The sequence below is a fragment of the Leptosomus discolor genome, chromosome 11 (genome assembly GCF_034619465.1).
Source record: "Leptosomus discolor isolate bLepDis1 chromosome 11, bLepDis1.hap2, whole genome shotgun sequence".
In the NCBI taxonomy this organism is placed as follows: domain Eukaryota; kingdom Metazoa; phylum Chordata; class Aves; order Leptosomiformes; family Leptosomidae; genus Leptosomus; species Leptosomus discolor.
The window spans coordinates 18,967,881-18,987,003 of record NC_141401.1 but is presented as its reverse complement, the minus strand read 5'-3'; the positions used below and the strand labels follow the sequence as shown (position 1 = coordinate 18,987,003).

General features: G+C 41.1%; 1 protein-coding gene across 1 annotated transcript in view; it reads left to right on the top strand.

Annotated features, from left to right (window-relative positions):
* The window catches only part of RORA (RAR related orphan receptor A), a 368,947-nt gene that overhangs the window by 335,707 nt on the left and 14,117 nt on the right, over positions 1 to 19,123 (top strand). Inside the window, exon 3 of the mRNA XM_086471408.1 lies at positions 12,908 to 12,993. Within this exon, the coding sequence (XP_086327534.1) occupies positions 12,908 to 12,993 (86 nt within the window). The remainder of the gene's footprint in view (positions 1 to 12,907; positions 12,994 to 19,123) is intronic.

Here is a 19,123-nt window from a genome sequence, read left to right as displayed (position 1 = left end):
TGTTGGGGAAAAACACTTTGTCTCTGGCAGGAGTGGTTTTGAGACTGTTTGATAGACTGGTGGTGGTTTTATTTTGTTGTAAGCCAGAGCCTGTAAAATTCCATCTCTTCTGAGATCATCCTACATGTTTTCCCTTCTGGTGCAGTTTTTGGGGACAGTTCAGTGTTTTCCTCCTGTGTCCTTCTGCAAGAGTACAGCTGAGGGAGGAGAATGTGTGCCCAACTGCAGATAGGCAGAGCTGGCCGCCCTCCCATGGCTTCCCCCTGGTCCCTGGCCAAATGGGCAGCCCCAGCCCACTTCACAGAGATGAAGGACCGTCATGTAGCTTCATGCAAGTCAATAAAGTATCGCTAAGATTACAAAGAAAAAAGTTGCATCACCATGAGCCAGAGTGATGCAGTCAACAGTCGAGAGAAGGGGAAGGGTGTCAGTTCGAAGTACGACAGAAATACCTTGTAAAGCCAGTTCAGGTTGATGGGAGACTCCAATACAAAAGCTGCGGGTAGGTGAAACTTGTTATTAGCCAGAAGCATGTGTGGCTATGCTTAGTGCGGCGTGCAGGTGTCTGTTCTTTGGACCCACGTGGTAGCAGGGTCTGGCGGTGGGCATGCAACTACCCAGTTGCCTTGAGTGAATCATCAGTGTGGGGGCGAGTGTGTAGGTCTCCTCCTCAAAGCAGTACCATTAGGTGTTCAGTGAAGTTGTACAGGTGTTAGGGAAGAGTGACAGCAAAATTATCCTCTGCATCAGTTTTTCACTGTCCAGGCTGTCTTCTGGCCACTGTAGAAGTGATGTAGCCTTCCTCTTGATTCCACATACACACTAATGTGGCTCCCTCTGAGGTGGGGCAGGGGCTGAATGAAACATCTTTCTTGGAGAGGAAGACATGGCTCTTTCTTCAGCAGAGATTTGACCCTCTGTCACAAAAAAAAGGCTATGAACTCTTGATAATGGCTGTACTTTCCAGTATCTTAACATGTATCAGGAGACATATATCAGCTGTAAATCATCGATTGTTTTTGGACTTCAGTGACATTTCCTTTTAAATGGAGGAAATGTAGGTATAATTAATCTACTGTGCTCCCGCCTTCAAAACAGGGGAGTAGCTGAAGTTACATTGACTGAGGATGTGAATTCCTCTGGAGCGTCCCTCAGTTTCATTAATCCTCTAATGACCTCTGAAGAGGACTTATGAAGAGGAGCTGTGACAAAACAACACATACATGCTAGGAACAGTGGCACTGGAAAGCATCCTTGGATAAAAAAAGTGACCCTGTGTCAGCTAGAAAGATGCGAGGGTGAGGTTTGAGGGAATCTGGTTGTGGTTTGCTTCTAATAGCCATGTATCACAGAAGGAGTTGGCAGAATTCATGCTCAATGTTGGCTGCCATATGAATCCAGAAAGGAGGTGTTGGAAAGAGTTAATAAATGAGTGAGTGCAGCTAAAAGGCTTTTTACTGTTTAGAGTTCTGAAGTTGGTTTTGGTTGTTATTGTTCATCTCTTAGATGAATCATCTGAAAATGAAAATTTAAACCAGACATTTAGAGCACACCTTTGTGAGAAACTAATGACTCTCTTGGCATACAGCATCAAAGCCTTTTTAATGACATCGAATTCGCACACAGCCAAAAAGAAAATATCTTAAAAATGCAGATGTAGTCACTTCAAAATGATGGAGTTTCTAGTCTGGGTGAAATACTTTTTTTTTTTCTTTTTTTTTTTTCCTCTGCAACTTTTTCTTCTAGAAGTAAATTCAGGTTTTAAGTGGTTTTTCATCCAAGTGCAGCTGTCTTGTAAGGAAGTGGCTTCTGCATCAGCCATGTTTGCCTGGCTTTAACTTAATCGTACAAAGTCGCATTTCTCAATACACACAGCGATACATCCTGCAACTTCTGCCGAGGCCAAGCCCTGAATAAAATTTGTGCAGCCTGGCAAAAGGGCAGGACAAGGCTGAATCATGACAAATGCTTTGTTTAAAGGGAGGCTTCCCTTATTGGATTCCCCCCTGCTTTGTTACCTCTTCTGAGTTCATTCCATGTGCCTTTTTCCAAACTGACAGTTGCTATCTCTGGGGAACTCACTGCTGAAGTGGGACTTGACGTGGCTGAATAGTAAGTCTGAAGGAAAGCATGTGCATTGGGATAGAGAACGTGGTGATGGTATGTGGCTAATCAGAGACAACATTCTAAGCGGTAGTATCAGGAATTGCGAATGCTTGATCTGAAAGCTGCAAGCACATGAGTAGAAGGAATGAAATTGCAGCATTACCCACAGTTAGCTGGTGCTGTAGTCACACCGACCTAGTGTTCCTTTAACGATTCAGGAGCCTGTCACCTTGCTAATGAATTTAGTTGAAATTGTTAATAGTTTTGACACTGTGTTGCAAGCTTTTCCCAGGTGTTGGGTTTGGTTTTTTTTAACCTAGTAACTGTAGGTGTCATTTGATTTGTGCTAGTAGATAGCCTAATGAGACCATTGAACTGAGAAGTAATTTTGGAAATGGATAGCACAAATGTATGTAGCTTCTTAAAAATCAAATGACAGAGGTTTCGTACTGTATAAAAGAAATTGTAAGACTCTCTTAAGTACCCTTTTACCACTGTTCTGAAAAGCTAGTAAAAGACCTTTCCTTAATGAACGCTAGTGTAATTTAGCTAGTAACTAAGTTACTCTCATAATCCTGCATGCAGTAACTCTGTGCTTTGTAATAGGGACTAAAATGACTGCCTTCAAAGTGTTCATCATTTAAGACTGTTTGCAACCTGTGAAAAATAATTCAAGTAAAGGTGGTTGTGCTGTCATACTTGTAGCTGACTTGCTGAAGTGGTGCTTAAAATTGATGAGTGGTTGGTAAGTTCTTCTTTGTTTTCCTACTGCAAGCAAATAAACAGAAATGTTGAGATGTTCCCCTAAGCCAGTACATTTAATTAGGGAAAAGAGGGTGGAAGGGCAGTGTAGGAGTCGACAAATTTCAGTCTTCAGAAGGCCAGGTGCAACATTGAGAGTAGGAAAATTCATATGAAATGAGGAGCTCTGTGCGTTAATCTGTGGAGCAAATGTCAGAGGTAATTTAGATTTTTCACTCCGAAATGCTGTATTATTAAAAGAGTTTCTTTGTTAAAATCAAGTCTTTATTAGTTTCTTCCAGAGAATTGGGAAATTGGAGAGAAGTACAAATACGTTTAAACTTTTTAGTACAGGTTTCTTTTTTGGTGGGAGGAGGCAGAATGCATTAGTATTGTCCAGCTAGCTGCAGCAAGTAAATGTACTCTGAATTATGTTCTCCTGCAGATTTCACTTTCTGGTTTCCTATCTATTAATACTACAAAATGAAAGACCAGGAAGGAGAAATCAGTTGTAGATTTGCTTTTCCCAATGTAAGAGAAAAATAGGTTGCAAAAAACCTCAGTGTGATTGAGCGTATAAGGGCACTTTCCCTGCCTCAAGGTGCGTGTGTATCTTGGCCTACCAGCGCACTTCTTGTTGTTTTCATTTTCTTTTTGTTTTCCTTTTCCCTTTTTTTTTTTTTTATTTGGCAGAGAATATGTGTTAGTTTGTTGTAGCAGCACAGTGGCATGGTATGGAGTGTATCATAGTAGAACTGTGCTTATGTCCCTGCTGCAGGTGTTCCTCTTCACAAATGCCCAAGGTTAGTGGTTATCTGTAGGAAGAAATTAGGGATGTCAAAACCAGAGTGAACTGTAGAATCCTATAAAAACATACAGCATGGGTTGACATAAGCACTACCTTGCTGCTTACCAAATAAACGCAGTAGCAAAGCAGAGCAGAAAAAGTCAGTGTTCGCAGTTACTGTGGTAATAGCTCACACCTGTGTTGCTTCTAAAACTTGTGTTTTGTGTAATTTTGTCAAGAGCAATGTAGCTGTGTAATTAAACCCGTAAGCTTTGGTTTTAAAAGTTAAAAAGGAAACTGAATTCAGACAACTAGCAGTCCTGTTGTATAGTTTTGTGGCATCTTTTATCTAAGCAGTGCCAAATACTGGAGATTTGTTTGTCTGGAAGTCTGCTCACTAGTTTCTTGGGTCATAAGACCAAGACCCAAGATGTGTCAGTAAGTACCAGTCACCTAAGATAGCTGTAGCTAGAGGTACAGATAAAGAACGATTATCCTGATTACGTAGATAGAGAAAATGAGATACCAGCTAGTGTCCGTCCCCATTCACACAGCAGATCAGCACTAGAATGAGGATTATAGTATCTGTTTCTTGACATGCACTTCAGGGCTTTGATTAAAACTATATTATATTTCATTAGTCACATGATTGCAGTGTCAGTATGTGTTCTTTTCTTGTGAAAAATTATTTTTCTGGATTGCTTTATTTAACAAAAATTACATTTAGCCTAGTCTTCAAATTAATCATACTCCAAACCGTGTTCATCATAGCCAGTGTAACGACTGTTACTTTTCAGCCAGAGGAGGGGAATGAAATGGTGAAATGTTTATTCATTAGTACTTGAGCCACTGAGAAAGTGAAAAGTCAAAATATTATGGGACAAAACTGGTGTTTTATGAAATTTGAAAGTCTCTTCTGACCATATTGAAATAATTAAGCTAGTCTTCAAATGCTTTGGTTTGAAATGCATAGAACAGTTTTCCCTTCGTTCTGTCTTGTTCTTGGTCTTTGCCGTTAGGTTTGGTTGTGTCTTGTTACTGTGCCTGGGTGTTGTGTCTAGTGAATGAATCTTCTCCTCCACTATAAAAGGACAGAATTTGTATTCAGGGGTTGGTGCTTCAGGTTTTCTTGGTTTATCTTGTCCTCAAGAGTTAGTATCGTTACTCTCTATCTTGCTACAGTGTGCATCTCTTGGCGCCTGTTTCAGCCATGTTCGCGATTTGTGTTTAAGTTAATGAAAGTACTGACAAAGCTGGAGCTTTGAGAACTCATTAGACTACCCAAGTTGGGAAGATGTTAGTTGTATGCCCTGGGAAGTAATGAGAGAATGATTTTCCAAGGAACTACTTTTCTGTGCTCCTGGACAACTGAACACGTCTGGATGTGGCAGTCCTGATTATTTTGAGCCTAGGCTTGTAGTTCAAGGGTTTGGTATTACAGTTTGGTCTGTGGTATGGTTTCATAATGTGACCAGAGAGTTGTCTCTATCTGTCCTTCCTTCAACAAGGGAAATCAAATCATCTAGTTTTCAGCTGCAAACTAGATTGCTGGTCTTTTTTACTCAAAAGTACAAGGAAAAATGTCTTCAGTTGCTTGGTCATACAAATGTTGAGATACCAAGTTGCGTTGCTGGGTCAAAAATCAACAAGAATATTTCTGGATGGATAAAGCCAGGACAGTGGAGAGATACAAAACTGTTATATAGAACAAAAATTAAAATCTCTTAGTGTTGCACACATGGCTGAGAGGGGGCAAACATCATCGCTTGGAGTTCCTCTGAAAACCCTAAATCTGTTTTTAGCTTGTTTGTGCTCCTAAACACTTACAGAAGTCTTAGAGTGGTTTTGTTGGGATTCTTTCTGGTTTAATTTTTCTTTATAGGAGTTAAGAATATTATGATGGTCTATTAAGTAATTTTTTATCTGAATATAACATTAAAAAAGTATACGTAGAGACCTCACCACAACAACTTCACAGACATAGTTTGCCTGTTAGAGAATCCAAACCATTTTCCATCTAGCATTCTTTCATTAGGCATTCAAGTGTCTTTGTTGAAGCCAATGCTTCATGTGATAGCAAAGCTTTAGTTCTTTAAATTAAAATTTGTGTAAGTAAAATTTTGTGGCTTAAAGTAAAATAATAAACATAAACGTCAGTGATCCTGGCACGAGAATATGAGCTCTTACTGCACTGTTCCCTTCGATGCGTCCAATCAGTAACAGAGGTTGAAAGAATTTCGTTTTATTCCTAAAAGTCAGTCTTGCAAGCCCCAGAAGTGCTCAGGTTGTTCCATAATATTTATTGTGCATCTGCTTTACTACTCCTTGAAGCTGCATGTTTTTTAGTGTTACGGAGTGCTGCACAGTATCAAGTGATCTACGAAGAGGGATCCAGCTGTGTTTAGGTCCAAAGATCTAGTCTTGGCATTGCAGCATTTCTGCCTTGTGTGTTTGAGGTGTTGCTCATACTTTACTTTTAATTAATACTTTGGTGGCCATGTTTGTTTCTACTCCACCCATCACACCCACAGACTTCAAAGGATTTGTACAAGCATAACCTCAGTATTTATTTTATTTTATTACTAGTGTGATTTCCTAAGGAAACAAGGCTTGGAGAGCTTGTTTGTGTTTGTCTGGTTTTCTGCCCATTGGCCCAATCCTCCTCATTTACAAAACCATTTCAGCCAAGCTTGAGAGCATCAGCAGTCCCAGAGATGTGTTCCTACACATTTCATGAAAATTGAAAAACATACCCAGAAAGATACCCAACTAATACTCCACTGAGGGACGCTGTGCAGCCTGAGCTCAGCTATAGATAGGAGAATCGGTAAAGGAGAGGAAGACACAAGGAATGTCCCACATTCTGGGAAGTCTTCTGCTGGAATTTCAACCTTACTGGACCCCATAAAATCCAATTGTGAGACACAAATCTCTGGATCCCAGGCTTTGTTAGTTCTTCTCGGGAGCTACTTGTTACTGGCTTTATCATCACAATCTTCAGCGGGCCTGCTTGTGGCCAGAGTGCCATTATTGTGGAGATTGCATATAGAATAAACCAACCTTTCACACAAGGAGTAGGCAATGGTAAATTCCATCAGCTCTTGATCAAAATACTTACGGTGTGTTCCAAAAATGTCTCGGATGTCTACCAACCAGCCACCATCCTTGGAAGTACACAGGGTTTAAGTATTTTAATATATATGGGTGGACAGCTGGTCACTTAACGTAGTATGTTAATAGAATGGGCAGAGCTGTGCTGCCACTAGCTTTCAGTTTAGTAGAACTGCAGTGTTTGTGAGCTGCAGGTGTTCGTAGGCAAGTAATTTGCAGCCAGCTCAAATTACTTAGGGTACATGACAGAGCAAATTATTTAGGTAATGAAGCTGAAAATGCAGGAAGATTAGAATATTATATAGTAAAATCATTCCTTGTTAATTCAGTTTGTGATCAGATATTATGTTGCTTTAAATACCACATTACATGCAGTACCCTTGTTTGAGTCAATGAATATGTATGAATATGTCAGTGAATATGTATGCCTCCTAATTTAATCAATATACTTACAAACAGCACTAGCAGGGATGTCTGGCACAAACTGTGTGCCTTTAGAAGCAGGGTAGCCCAGTTTGTGTATGTATCATATTTATTTCAAAGCCTTTCTGAATTAGCTGCGAGATTGTACGTACCCTGTGAAGCCGGGTACAGGCGAGCCACATTCAGGGGAAGGAATTTAAATCTTCCTTGCAGTCAAAGAAAGGATAACTTCTTAAGCAGTACCCGGAGACCCAGGAGATCCCAGCTGCAGTCCTGGCTGTTGTACGTATCCCACATCTAGCCGTAAGGGAAGTCCTCATTTCAGCTAGCAATTTTGGTTAGGATGCTTTTCGCAGAAAGCCAGTGGATTGGAGAAGGATGCTCAGTGCCCACAGAGGTTTTAAGAAATGGCAGACTAACCAGTGTGCTTAAGTCCATCTTTACTGAGTAAAAAAAGGAATGTGTGTACCTGGAATTTCTTGACATTGCTGCCTTGAGAGCTGAAGGGTGGGAGCTGTGGTGGGAAACCCCATAGAAACGCTCTTATCTCAATGGTGCCAGCGTACACAGGTGGTTGGGACCCTGTGTACCACGGGAGCATAAGGGAGCACTTCCTACGCAGGTTTTCTTTTGCAGAAAATGATAATTTTTGAAATCAGAAATAGTAAGAGGCAGTAGGATTCTCCTGACTTTCACCTTCTAAACGTTAGGCTTGTAATGACAGTATCGTTAAATTCCTTCTCTGGTGAGTGAAAAGGAGGCATCTCCACTCAGGGGTTCATCTCGCTTGTCTTGAATAAGATGAATCATGCCCCCTTCTTGCTTTCTCTTTCTCCCTGCCTTTCTTTTTCTCTCTCTTTCTTCCTCCCTTCCTCATCACTCTAGAAGCAGACAAGACAATTAACTTCAGCTAATTACCCCATTTTCAAGGTAGCTTAGGTCAGCTAGGTGAATCTCACCTAAAAGGCAGCAATGGGGACCAATTTTTGCTTCCACTGAAGAGCCCTTCCCAGGATACCAAATCTGAGGTTTCACACCTGTTACAAAATGGAAAAAACACGTGATCTGCGTGAATGTTCAGTTTTAAAATAACAGTGTGAAAGCAGGAGAAGGAATGGGAAGATCCTTTTTCTACTCCAAGACAGTTAATTCACTAGAAACAAACATTTCATTCAGACACACTAATGGGGAGGAAAAGAACTTCTGTCTTTGGACAATAATTTTTTCTTTTGAAATGTTTTCTTCAGGTTGGACTGGTAATACACATTCCTGCGTGGAGGCTCGATGTGTTTCTACTTAAATGGCAGAACTGGGGAGAAAGATGCCCCATGCTTTACTTGGCTGTGTGAGCTCTTGTCCTGATTGGAGTCTGCCCAAGGAGTTAGAAAGGAAGAAACTGAAGATTATGATGAGCTTGTACAGAGCATTTCCTCACAAATAGAGAATCGGATTTCTTTCCTCCTCTGCTGCTCAAACCGGACAAGGAATAAAGCAGCATTTCATGATGCAGGAGTTAATAAAGAGTGAGAGCCTGTCTAGAGGGGTTGGTTGGGCTAGGGAGCTTGAAAAAGGCAGGCAAGCCCAGTGAAACTGTTCCAGATTTGGGGAAAGAAGTGAAGCCTAGAGTAGGAGGGAATAAGGTGTATTCTTCTGTTCTGGATGCCAACAAAAGGTGTTGTTTAGTGCTCTCTCTGGTTGTCTGGTAGGCATGTTCGGTAGGAATTAGGTGGAGGCAAGTGTGTGACTTAAGCATACCAGAGCGACTTCAGACAATTGCCAGGTGAAGACACAGTGGATGGAGAAAGAAGAAGGGTTCAGGGGAAAAACACAGGCTTCCCCCCCTGCCCCCATAATACTTCGGCTCAAGTTCCTATTCTGATTTCGAGCAAATGAAAGAGTTTGCACTCAAATTTTCCTGCTGTAAAATGAAGACCATACGATGTTACAGCAGAAGAAAGCTTACCAGGAGTTCCAGTGATAGGAGCAGCTACATGTTAAAGTCACGTATACAGAGAGATCTTAGTGGATGTCAGATGCCCTTTCCTATGGAGATGAGTTTGCCTTGGGTTTGACATGAGTTTGTGGTGATTAGTACCTCCAACCCTCAATGGTCACTTGTCTCTCTGAGGACTTGTTTCTGTAGCAACTTGTTTGATGCTTGCGGTGGGTCTCTGTGCTTGAGCTTGCATTTGTTGCTCTTGGAGGTTTGTTTGGGCTTTTATTCCTACGCATTGCTGCTTTTGGCACAGGACATCCTTGGTAGTATTCTGGAGCACTGTTATTTCAGGGTGTGAAAGATTCTGAGGCCTTTAATCTGAGAATACAAACTACATCTGTCACCTGGATATCTGTAGCAGTTTCTAAGCAACCACAAGAGTTTATTTTTTTTCTGCAATTCATGTTTAAGAAATAATTTGCTCATGCATGAACGAGAATCAGCCTGAGCACCACCCCAGGAGACAGAAATTGTAAACTGTAATTTAGGCTAATTCTAGTCTAAAGCATGAATTAGAGTATTTTATATAATCTTGAAAAATAAACCATATAAATATATGTAAGCACAGAACAGGTACAATTAACGTGAGCACAGTAGGAAGCTTTAAGTAACTCTGGGAATGTGAGAAACCAAGTTGGAACATATTCTTGACATGTAAAAATATTTCCCACCTGCCTTGTTTGCATAAGAACAAGGTTTTAGCAAGTACATATTTGCATGTCAAAGTTAAAAGTGGGGAAAATATTTTCACCCTTGTAAGAAAAATGCATAATCTTGGCACAGGCAATTTGCATTTAGTAAGTTTAAAGTATCTAAGTCCTTTCATGCTATATGGAAAGTGTATGAACTTGTGACAGGGATTCCATTTCAATGAGCTGACTTGCAAAGGCAACCACGTGGAGCAATAATTGATCTGATGTCTTTCCATGCGTTAATTTGTAAATAGAATTGGTTGTGGCAGTCCCAAGCGATTTATGCTTCTGAGTTTCATCCCACTGTTCTGTATCTCAGAGAGAAATGATAAGTTGAAGTTTTACATGCTGCGTGCTTAATTGAAGGTAAATACCTTGAAGATGTCATAAATTTGAGGAAATCCAGAATTCTAGAACTATACCCGATTTGGTGCTGCAGCTCATACACACAATGGTTGGCAAATGCTGGCACAGCTGGAGCCTGTGAATCTGTGGAGATTCTCTTCTAACACTAAAGCACCCTGGAAAATGCATTTGGGGCCAATTACGGCACCTTTTAGACTATTAGTAACCTAGCTCTGGGCCATCACTTTGAACACGTGTTACATTTCTTCAGAAACACTGCAAGTGTCCTGTTGCTTAAGAAATAGGGATTGCATAGACAGGCTTCATGGGTGATTTAGCTAATGTGCTGGAGATTGCAGATAAACAAGATCCAATTGTATCATACCTATTCAAAATAAGGCAGTAATTATGTATATAAAAGTGAAATGTAAAAAATACACTGCCACGTAGCTGTTGAGATAAGCCTTGTCCCTGCCTTGTCAAAGGAGTTGGAGAAGGCTGCTGGCTCACTGTAGGAGAGTAGAAAAATAATTGTATATTGAAAAGGCACGACTGGGAAATCGGTAGACCTATTCCGGAATTTGCCCACGGGATTGCTCTCTGAATTTGAACTGCACCTTACACCAATTTTGAGTTCATGAATTTCAGTCTGTTGTTCAATTTGTTGATACAAAGTGGGGTTGTGCTACCCGTTCTGCTCGAAGCTTTGTTCATAAACATATGATGCTCTAGTAATAATTAATGTAACACATTAATAAAATACCATACACTTTATTTTCCCCTTTTATTAGTTCATTTCCTGCTCCGTTGTGTTTAATGTGTTTGCTGAGAGCAAAGTGAAATGAAAACAGTTTTTGGAGGAATGCAGGGAAGAAGTATTTCCTTCCTTAAGTGTCCTAAACAGACCTTTGAATTTCAGCCTGTCGTTTTGTTGCTGCAGGGAAGGTGGGGGATTAAAGGTCAAGAATGCAAAGATCCTTACGGTGGAAGCAGATGCAAGTAGTGTCCTGCCGTATAAAAATATTTTGAAAGCTGCTGATACGGAACTGTCAGGAAAACCGCAATGTGGTCCCGTGGCTGCTGGGCACCGCTTTCCTCAGCAAAGCATAAATGCTGTTAGGTTCCTGGTAGCAAATGGGTACTGTTTGGGTGCTACTCAGCTGCTCCAGTCATTGCATTGGATATTGTCTGGAGAGAGTTTTGAAGGAGTATTTTAGCACAGTCAGTGCTGTGCTAAAAATCTTCAGGTCTCCTAGTTTATAGTTACAGTTTTGTCCTGATCCTGAGCTGTGATGTCAGGCTGCAATGAAGTGGAGCACACAGTAGCACTGGAAGATGATTCTTGTTTAATAAGCAGTCAGTCAGGGATTTAATGGCATGTAAACCACAGCGTTTGTGAGAGTGGACGTGACTTTTTGAAAACAACGCTCAGAGTACAACTGAAGTTAAGCGAATGCATTGTAAGACAGTATTAGATGCAATTGTACGTGTTGTCACAGTCTGGATAGCCATAAACTGGATGAAATAAAAGCTCTCTGAACAATCAGGCATCTTGTGAATGGATTTCAGTTCCTCACAGGAGATTAACAGCACTTCTGATTTGTTAATATACTACAGTTAGAGACACAGCACGAGTGGCATTTGTACTCCTGTTCGGATTAAGCCGGTTCAGGAAAACTGATGTAGCCTGATCCTAACACCATTGCAGCAGAGAAAGTGCTTTCTTGGGATTTTTTGTGGATTTTTTTGTTTGTGTGAGCACGTGCAAGCATATGTGAAATGTGGACTGCTGGTCTTTGATACTTGTAAAGCACTGCCTTAGCACGGTCCTGTCCAGAAAGGCTTGCTAGCAAAATACCTGCAGCCATATACTCCAAAAGCAGTTGAAGAGGTATTCCTGAGCGTATAGGAGTCCCTTCTGAAATCCATGTATGGAAGGTGCTGTGATTTAGAGAAAGATGCAGAGGGTTTTGTCACACACTAGACTGAATTCAGTAGGTATGTTTTATATGTGTAAAGTTCAATTTAAAAATTCAAGAGTTTTCATGTTGTGTATCTCTATGGCATTTTCCAGGCTGCACCAACTCCTTTGGTTTTGTAAGCTGACTGGAATACTGCTGAACTTCTCTCCCTCGTTTGTTCCGTGGTAGCTAATATACAAATATGTCCTGATAATTCACTTTCAAGTCAGATAAGTGAATTTTGGATTTGTCATGTAAAATGCAGTTGCCGTTTACCTTGTTTCTTCTCTTCATGGTTGGCCATCGTGCGAACTGGATGGCATGATGGTGATCCCTCTAGTAAAGGTGTTGCAGTCATTTGCAGGCAGGACAAACTTTAAAATTACCTTTTGCGGTCTCACATGAATAAGATTGGAAGAAGTCTTTCTAGTGTCATCTTAGCTCTTTGGCCAAAATGTGAACTCTCTGATTCTTTTTGGCTTTGAAATGCTGATTCTAGCCTTCTTGTGGGTTCTTAAACACCTTCTCAAATGACCCATTTTAATAACCCAAAAGCTATTATATAACGAGCAGCCATAATTTAGTCCAAAGCTCTAGGGGACCCTTGCAGTTCAGCAATGAATAGTTAATGCAGTATAATGTTTAGCAGGTTATTAGTTTTCACTGTACAAATGCTGATCAGGGAATGCCTTTATAAGGTGTTTAAAAGAAAATGTAATTAACTGGTTGCGTGCTTCTGTTGCAGCTCAAATTGAAATTATTCCATGCAAGATCTGTGGAGACAAATCATCAGGAATCCATTATGGTGTCATTACATGTGAAGGCTGCAAGGTAAGCTGCTAAAATATTAAATCTTAAAACAGCATTTAGCCTTTTGACAGTGATTATTTTTCTTCCTTTTTTAAAGAGCAAGCATTGCGCCAAAGTTGGATCAGTGGATTCCATTTCAAAGAACAGTAAATCAAGTGGGGATTCTGAAAGTACTGGGGTTTGGGGGGCCTAAATGGGGCATTTTTATGACACACACACCCCTGGCCCAGATTTCAGGACGAGCTTCAAAAATTACGCAGTTGCGCTATGTGTGCCGTAAACTGTCTCTCTGTGAATAAGCAGAAGAGGCACAGAAAGATGATCCACTTCGAACATACCACAAAGAATCTGTTCTGTGGATTCACTTGAAGAGGGAGTTTGTGGCTTTCTTGAATCTCCCTCTCCATTCTTGCTTTATAAATTGCTAAGAAGCTGTGTTGAAATATATGAGAGCTCTCCGACTTCTTCTCAGTTTTCTTGTGTCATCTGCTACAGTTACAAATCTATTCTCTTTGGTATGGAAGATGATGTTGCACATATAGCACGTGCTACTGGTGTTGGGCATACTCAGGCCCTCCTGGAAGCAGTGTCTATTCCTTGCAATGCAACCATTGCCAAGTAAGGTTTAGGTTTTGAATTTTTTCCTGGATTTGTGCCTTCAGTAACTCTGGTGAACAAGGATTACACTAGAAGCATTTATATTTTGCTTAGTTTGTCTCTCACAACCAAGAATTAAATTGGACAATGGTAAGAGTAGGCCAGAGGACTGTGAAGCTAATGACTCCTTTTTATCACTAGTACAGAATTGCAGTGCTAGCTTGGGATGACACAGCCTGCACAGTTGTGCTCTAGCTTGTTGCTTTCTTCATGTATGTACCTGTTGCAGTCCCATGCTGATAGGTTTTCTACTGCTAATCTACACTTTAGGTGTGAAGAATTTACATTTGATAGTTTTGCCTGCTCTTCTGATATGCTTGATACTGCCACCCATCTTCAGAGAGTAACTTCCTTGCTTTCACATTAGAGATTTCTTTTGGTTTTTTCCAAGGCAGATTTTTGCGTTTTCATTAACAGTCTCATGGAAGTATTGGAAAGAAGGAAAAAAAAATAATCTTAAGAATGTCAGAATGATACAGGACAGCACCTTCTGCCCTTTGTAACTGCTGATGCTATGGAAAATGCAAGAATTGCACAAAAAATGCATTGATAATAAAGTGGTTACTTTTTTCAGCTCCATGTGGTTGAGCAGCATTTATCAAATTTCAGCTGTGTGAAGTGGCACACATTTGCAGTGAGAATTCGGCTGCATGATATTGTCAAAGAAGTATCAAGTTCTCTTCAGTCTAAAACCTCTTAATCCTTAAATGGACTGGGACCAGCATACCTGAGAGACTGCCTTAAGATCCACGGCGAACATCGTTGTCAACAGACCGAGGTTCACAGAGTGCTAGTGCTCGTCTGTGCAGAAAACAGGCCTTTCCCAACATGGCTTGTTGCAGAACAGGCACGGGCTGCCAAAGGAAGGGAAGGCTGCCAGCCGTATTATCTTTTGTATCATCTTCATGCAGTTCCTCGGTCTTGCCTTCTCGTAAATCCCGTGTATGAGAAAAGCCCCGACCAGAAGCAGCGGGACGGCCGCATGCAGAAGGAAGCAACAGGCCTCACCATATTCTCAGTCCCATCAGTTAGTGCAGCATAGCTGGTACGCACTTATCACTGCGGGTGGGAGAGATATATCCAGCGAGCATTTCCCCTCAGAGTGATTGTACTTTCCTGGGAATGAATGCAAATGTGAGTTATTGGGAGAAAAATCCTTTGTGTACCTCCAGCACTCAGAACAACAGATGCTGCCTGGTAGTGAGAAATGCGTGCACAGTTCCTTATGTTTTAGAGCAAACTATTTTCATTCGAGTCTTTATAAATTCCGTTCTGTGGGAACTCTGTGCCATCCTCAGTCTGCTTCTGAGAATCCTGCCAGAACAGTCAGCTGGGGGGAAAGGGCAGAAAGGAGGGCGAGCGGGCAAGGACGCTCAGCATGCTGAAACCCATTTCACCCTTGAAAGCAGAGTGTGCGTGAATAAGGCAGACAGTGGCCCCATCAATGAAGTCAGGCATTTTCTCCTTCCCTTGGAGTAGCAAAATAAAGTTTCCTAGCCATACAATTTCAGGCAGAATTTTCAAGCCAGTGCATATCAACTTAGTGAACTAAGTTATTTCCCTTTCAGGAGGCAAATAACTGAATCTTACTGTTCCTTAATGCCAAAGTCCAGATGACCTGCGAGTAGTGACAGATAGGGGAGTGCTAGTGGGCACAAGTCACAGGAGGAGTGTAAGTGACCATGACCGAGACAGCATTTAAAATGCCCTGCTGTAGCAGAGGGATTTTGTTTGCGCTACGCTCTTCCACAGTAATGTCAACAGAGTCTCACCCAATAGAACTATTTTGGCTGGTGAAAAAGTTGGCATAGCTTGGCTTCTGCCAAATGAGCCAGGTGTGTATTGGTGTGGGTTTTTTCCCCAGCTTTTCTGTGGCTATGATCTCTGCAGGTTTAAGCTTGCTTGCATTGCTCTTCATGTTATACTAAACCTTCCTTTGCAAAAAGTACTTTGCTATGAAGACCTAGTTCCCAGTCCTGCACTGCAGTTCCTGGAGCTGATGTCCTGCACCAGCAGACAGTCCCAGAGAAGTCAGGGAGGTTCTGCACAGGTGCTACAAACCCATCGATGTGCATCAGATTGCAGGATCAGGGCCTTAGTCATCAGGAGGGAACAGATGTGCTGCTGCCCTCTCAAGCCAGACCTGTCAAGAATGATCTACAGGCAGCGATAGCAGCAGCAAAGTGGGACCTTTTCAGCTCTTACTGTTTTTCACTCCAGTTTGGTGTGAGCTTCAATGTTACTTAATAGTAATGCTAACTTAAGTGTTACTGTATAATAACCATCAGAAATATAATTTATTCAAAACGTAAAGTGAAGTTTTAATTGCCAAGACCTGCTTTGCAATCCTAATCTGTATCATGTGTGATATCACAGACAAGCTCTTCTCAAACGGACTTTTGCTGATCCTGTTGCTCTTCTACAGATGTGTGACCCTTGCGTTTCACATAATTGAAAGTTTTCTGACCAGTTTTTGTCGTTATATTTCATTTCACATAACTAGAATTGAAGATTTGTAATGGAGCCAATTAGTGTTTCTTGAGAATTTTTCATTCCCTATCTTGCTGTGATGTTACTGGCTGTTTTTATGAAGTTACTGGCTGGGTTTTGCACAAATGTCATTGAGTACTCCCAACCCATCAACCTATTTAGCTGAATTTTGAATCTGCCTTTTAAAAACAAAATGTAACACCCCCTCCTCTTTTCCCCCCACTAGTGAAGAAATTAAGTTTTTAGCTAGGCTCTATTTTACACTTTGTCTAGGAGGGCTTTTATGGCTGCTTATAAATAAAACTAATTTTAAGAGGCTTTTTTTTCTATCTGACCATCGATGATATCCAGTATGCAATGTATAATGGGGGGAAAAGGGAAGATGTGATTAATCATATAAGACTTTTACTCGGAAGTATGGATGAAGAATGACGTAAAGACTGTAGCACGACTCAGAAATAAAAGTTTATTCTCCTGTGTAAGGTTGGAAATACTACTATTGTGGTAGCAGTACTAAAAATCCTGGTGTCTGTATGGAGCGCTTCCTCAGCCGTTAGTTCTGGGCACTCATTAACAACCTTTTGCTCCATATTAGGGACTGTGCTGAGAAAGGAGCCTGGTTTGTACACATCCATGCTCTTTTCGCACAGCTGGAAGTTGAATCCAGTTCAGCATTGTCAGAAAATACCTGAATGCTTCGAAAGGACAGAGCAAAGCATTTAGTTTGAAGTGAAGTTTTTGTTAATGAAATATCTGTTAATTTGCAGATGCAGTTACTTGCTTTTGCTGTCAATAGTGTCAATTCATGCCCAACTGACCCACAAATGCGTTAGCGTGATCCCTCTCTTTACCTGACCGTATGCAGTTGGTCTCATAAAACCATCCGTGCAGGGCATTTCTGGGAATTTCTCACATTTTCAGAGGTTTATAGGTACTGGCTTTTGTCTCTTGTGTCTTTTAAGACCTAAGATGGTGGTGTTCATTGTAACTACAAGGAATGTCCGTGTTTGTTACTTCAGGAAACAGGACCTGGTATATGATCGCTTCCCATCTTGCATTACTTTTGTTCATTTGTTCCATTCATTCACTTTCTTTACTAGCCAATTTTTCATTACTCTGTTGAACGTCGAGTGTCATATTGGCATGGCAAACATTTACCTTGAATTCATGCTTTTGAAGTTTTTCCTTTTTTAATTTTTTGCCTAGGCAATTTCATGCAAAACATGTTAGAAAAGAGATGAGCCATGTTACAGAAAGGGCTGGTCAGAAGTCTCATATAACCTGATAAACCCAGTCTCACTCCTGTCTTTACTACATACGTAAAACATGATAATTTTTCTCTGTTTTCAGCAACACTGAACTTTGATATCAGATAATTTATTAACAAAGTTTATTAAATAATATTGTTGCAGCACTCTCCTCGCTTTACAACTAAAGTATGTGCTCATTGTCACAAAAGGGTTAAAATCCAATTCAAATGTTCACCTGTCTTTCATATGACAGCGTATATTTCTGATGTTTCTTTGAAGTAAATTTGTGATAGTTTGCTTTAGAAAACAGTAAAAGAATGACCCCCCCGACTAATTGTTAATTGCTCAGAATATTGCAAAACTTAATGATACGTGGAAGTCTCTAAGTGTTAGCCATAAATCATGGGATTATGAATAAGCCTTTGTTGTCACAGGCTTGCATACAGTCATTCCAAAACGTCTGCCATTAGGATGCAGCAAGGCAGCTGTCAGCTGTTTTCTTGTAATTAAACAGCCAATGAGCAGCTAATTAAGACATATGTGTATACAGAAGTGGAAGCGGGTATGTTAATGAACTGTAGGAATCAATTCATTAAATGAAAATTTGTCAAAAGACCAAACATGAGATCAGCATTTCAGCCTGTGGTGCAGTGGAGCGGGAGTCTGTGCTGTGCCATGTGGGACATCAGGGAAGCACAACTGGCTTTTCACCTGCGAAGGAGCAAGCTGAGACACCAATGTCTGTAATACTGAGCCACTGAGCAGGGAAGTTATTGAAACTATTAATAGAATTTGCAAAAATGGCTATTTACATTTCAAAGTTCTTTTTTGACAACTTGTTATTCAAACTGACTTGCAGATGAAAAGTTCTTGCACCCTTTTTTCCCAAACTTGATTTCTTGGCAGCATATGAAAAACCATATATTGTGTTGTATATGTCAATAGGAGTCTGAAATGCAGAGATGAAGCTATGGCTTGTAATCTGCTCTCCTCTTCTTCTGGCACTGTGTTAATGTGCCTGCATAAAAAGGGAGACATGCAAAGCTCAGTGACACCTCATCAAAATCGCTGGATCTTTACACTGACACCAGGAGGAGGCAGGGCTCCAGGCACTCCCTACCAGCGCCCTGGGGTCAGCCCGTGCCATCGGTCAGGCTGGTGTAACACAGTGGCTTCTTCGGTGCAGCAGCAGCTCTGCTTGTGTGCTTGATCGGACGGGTCCGCTCTGCCCGTGGCCATTAGGCAACTGTCTGAACGTGAAATCAGGGTTGTGAACATGCATGCCATTAAAAGCATGTGGCCTGGGCTGGTTTGCGTAGTGCTTCAGTGTGTACACGTGTACCAGGCATACATCCACCTCCTCCTTCCTGGTGGAGAAATTATAGCTAGCTCTGTGCCTCTGGCAAAAGTGAGGAAATAGAACAACAGAATATAGCGTCTCTCCTTCTCTTCTAATAGAGGGGGGGAAAAAACAACCTAGGAAGAAACATACATTCAGAAGGCTCCTGTAATAGGGGCTTCCCCACATGTCTTACAATGGTATGAGAGCCTAAGGACCACCAGAAGGTTAGAAAACTCACAAATAAATGAAAACAATATAGAAGAACTTTAAGAGTAGAAACCCCTCCCTTTAACTTCATGGTCAGTTCAGTCCCAGATCTCAGGTATGTGTATTTCTGAGCTCTGGACAAGTTCAGATTAATTTCTGAAGTTTGAGGCAAGGCGGGTTTTTTGCTTTAGCTACTCCTGATGTT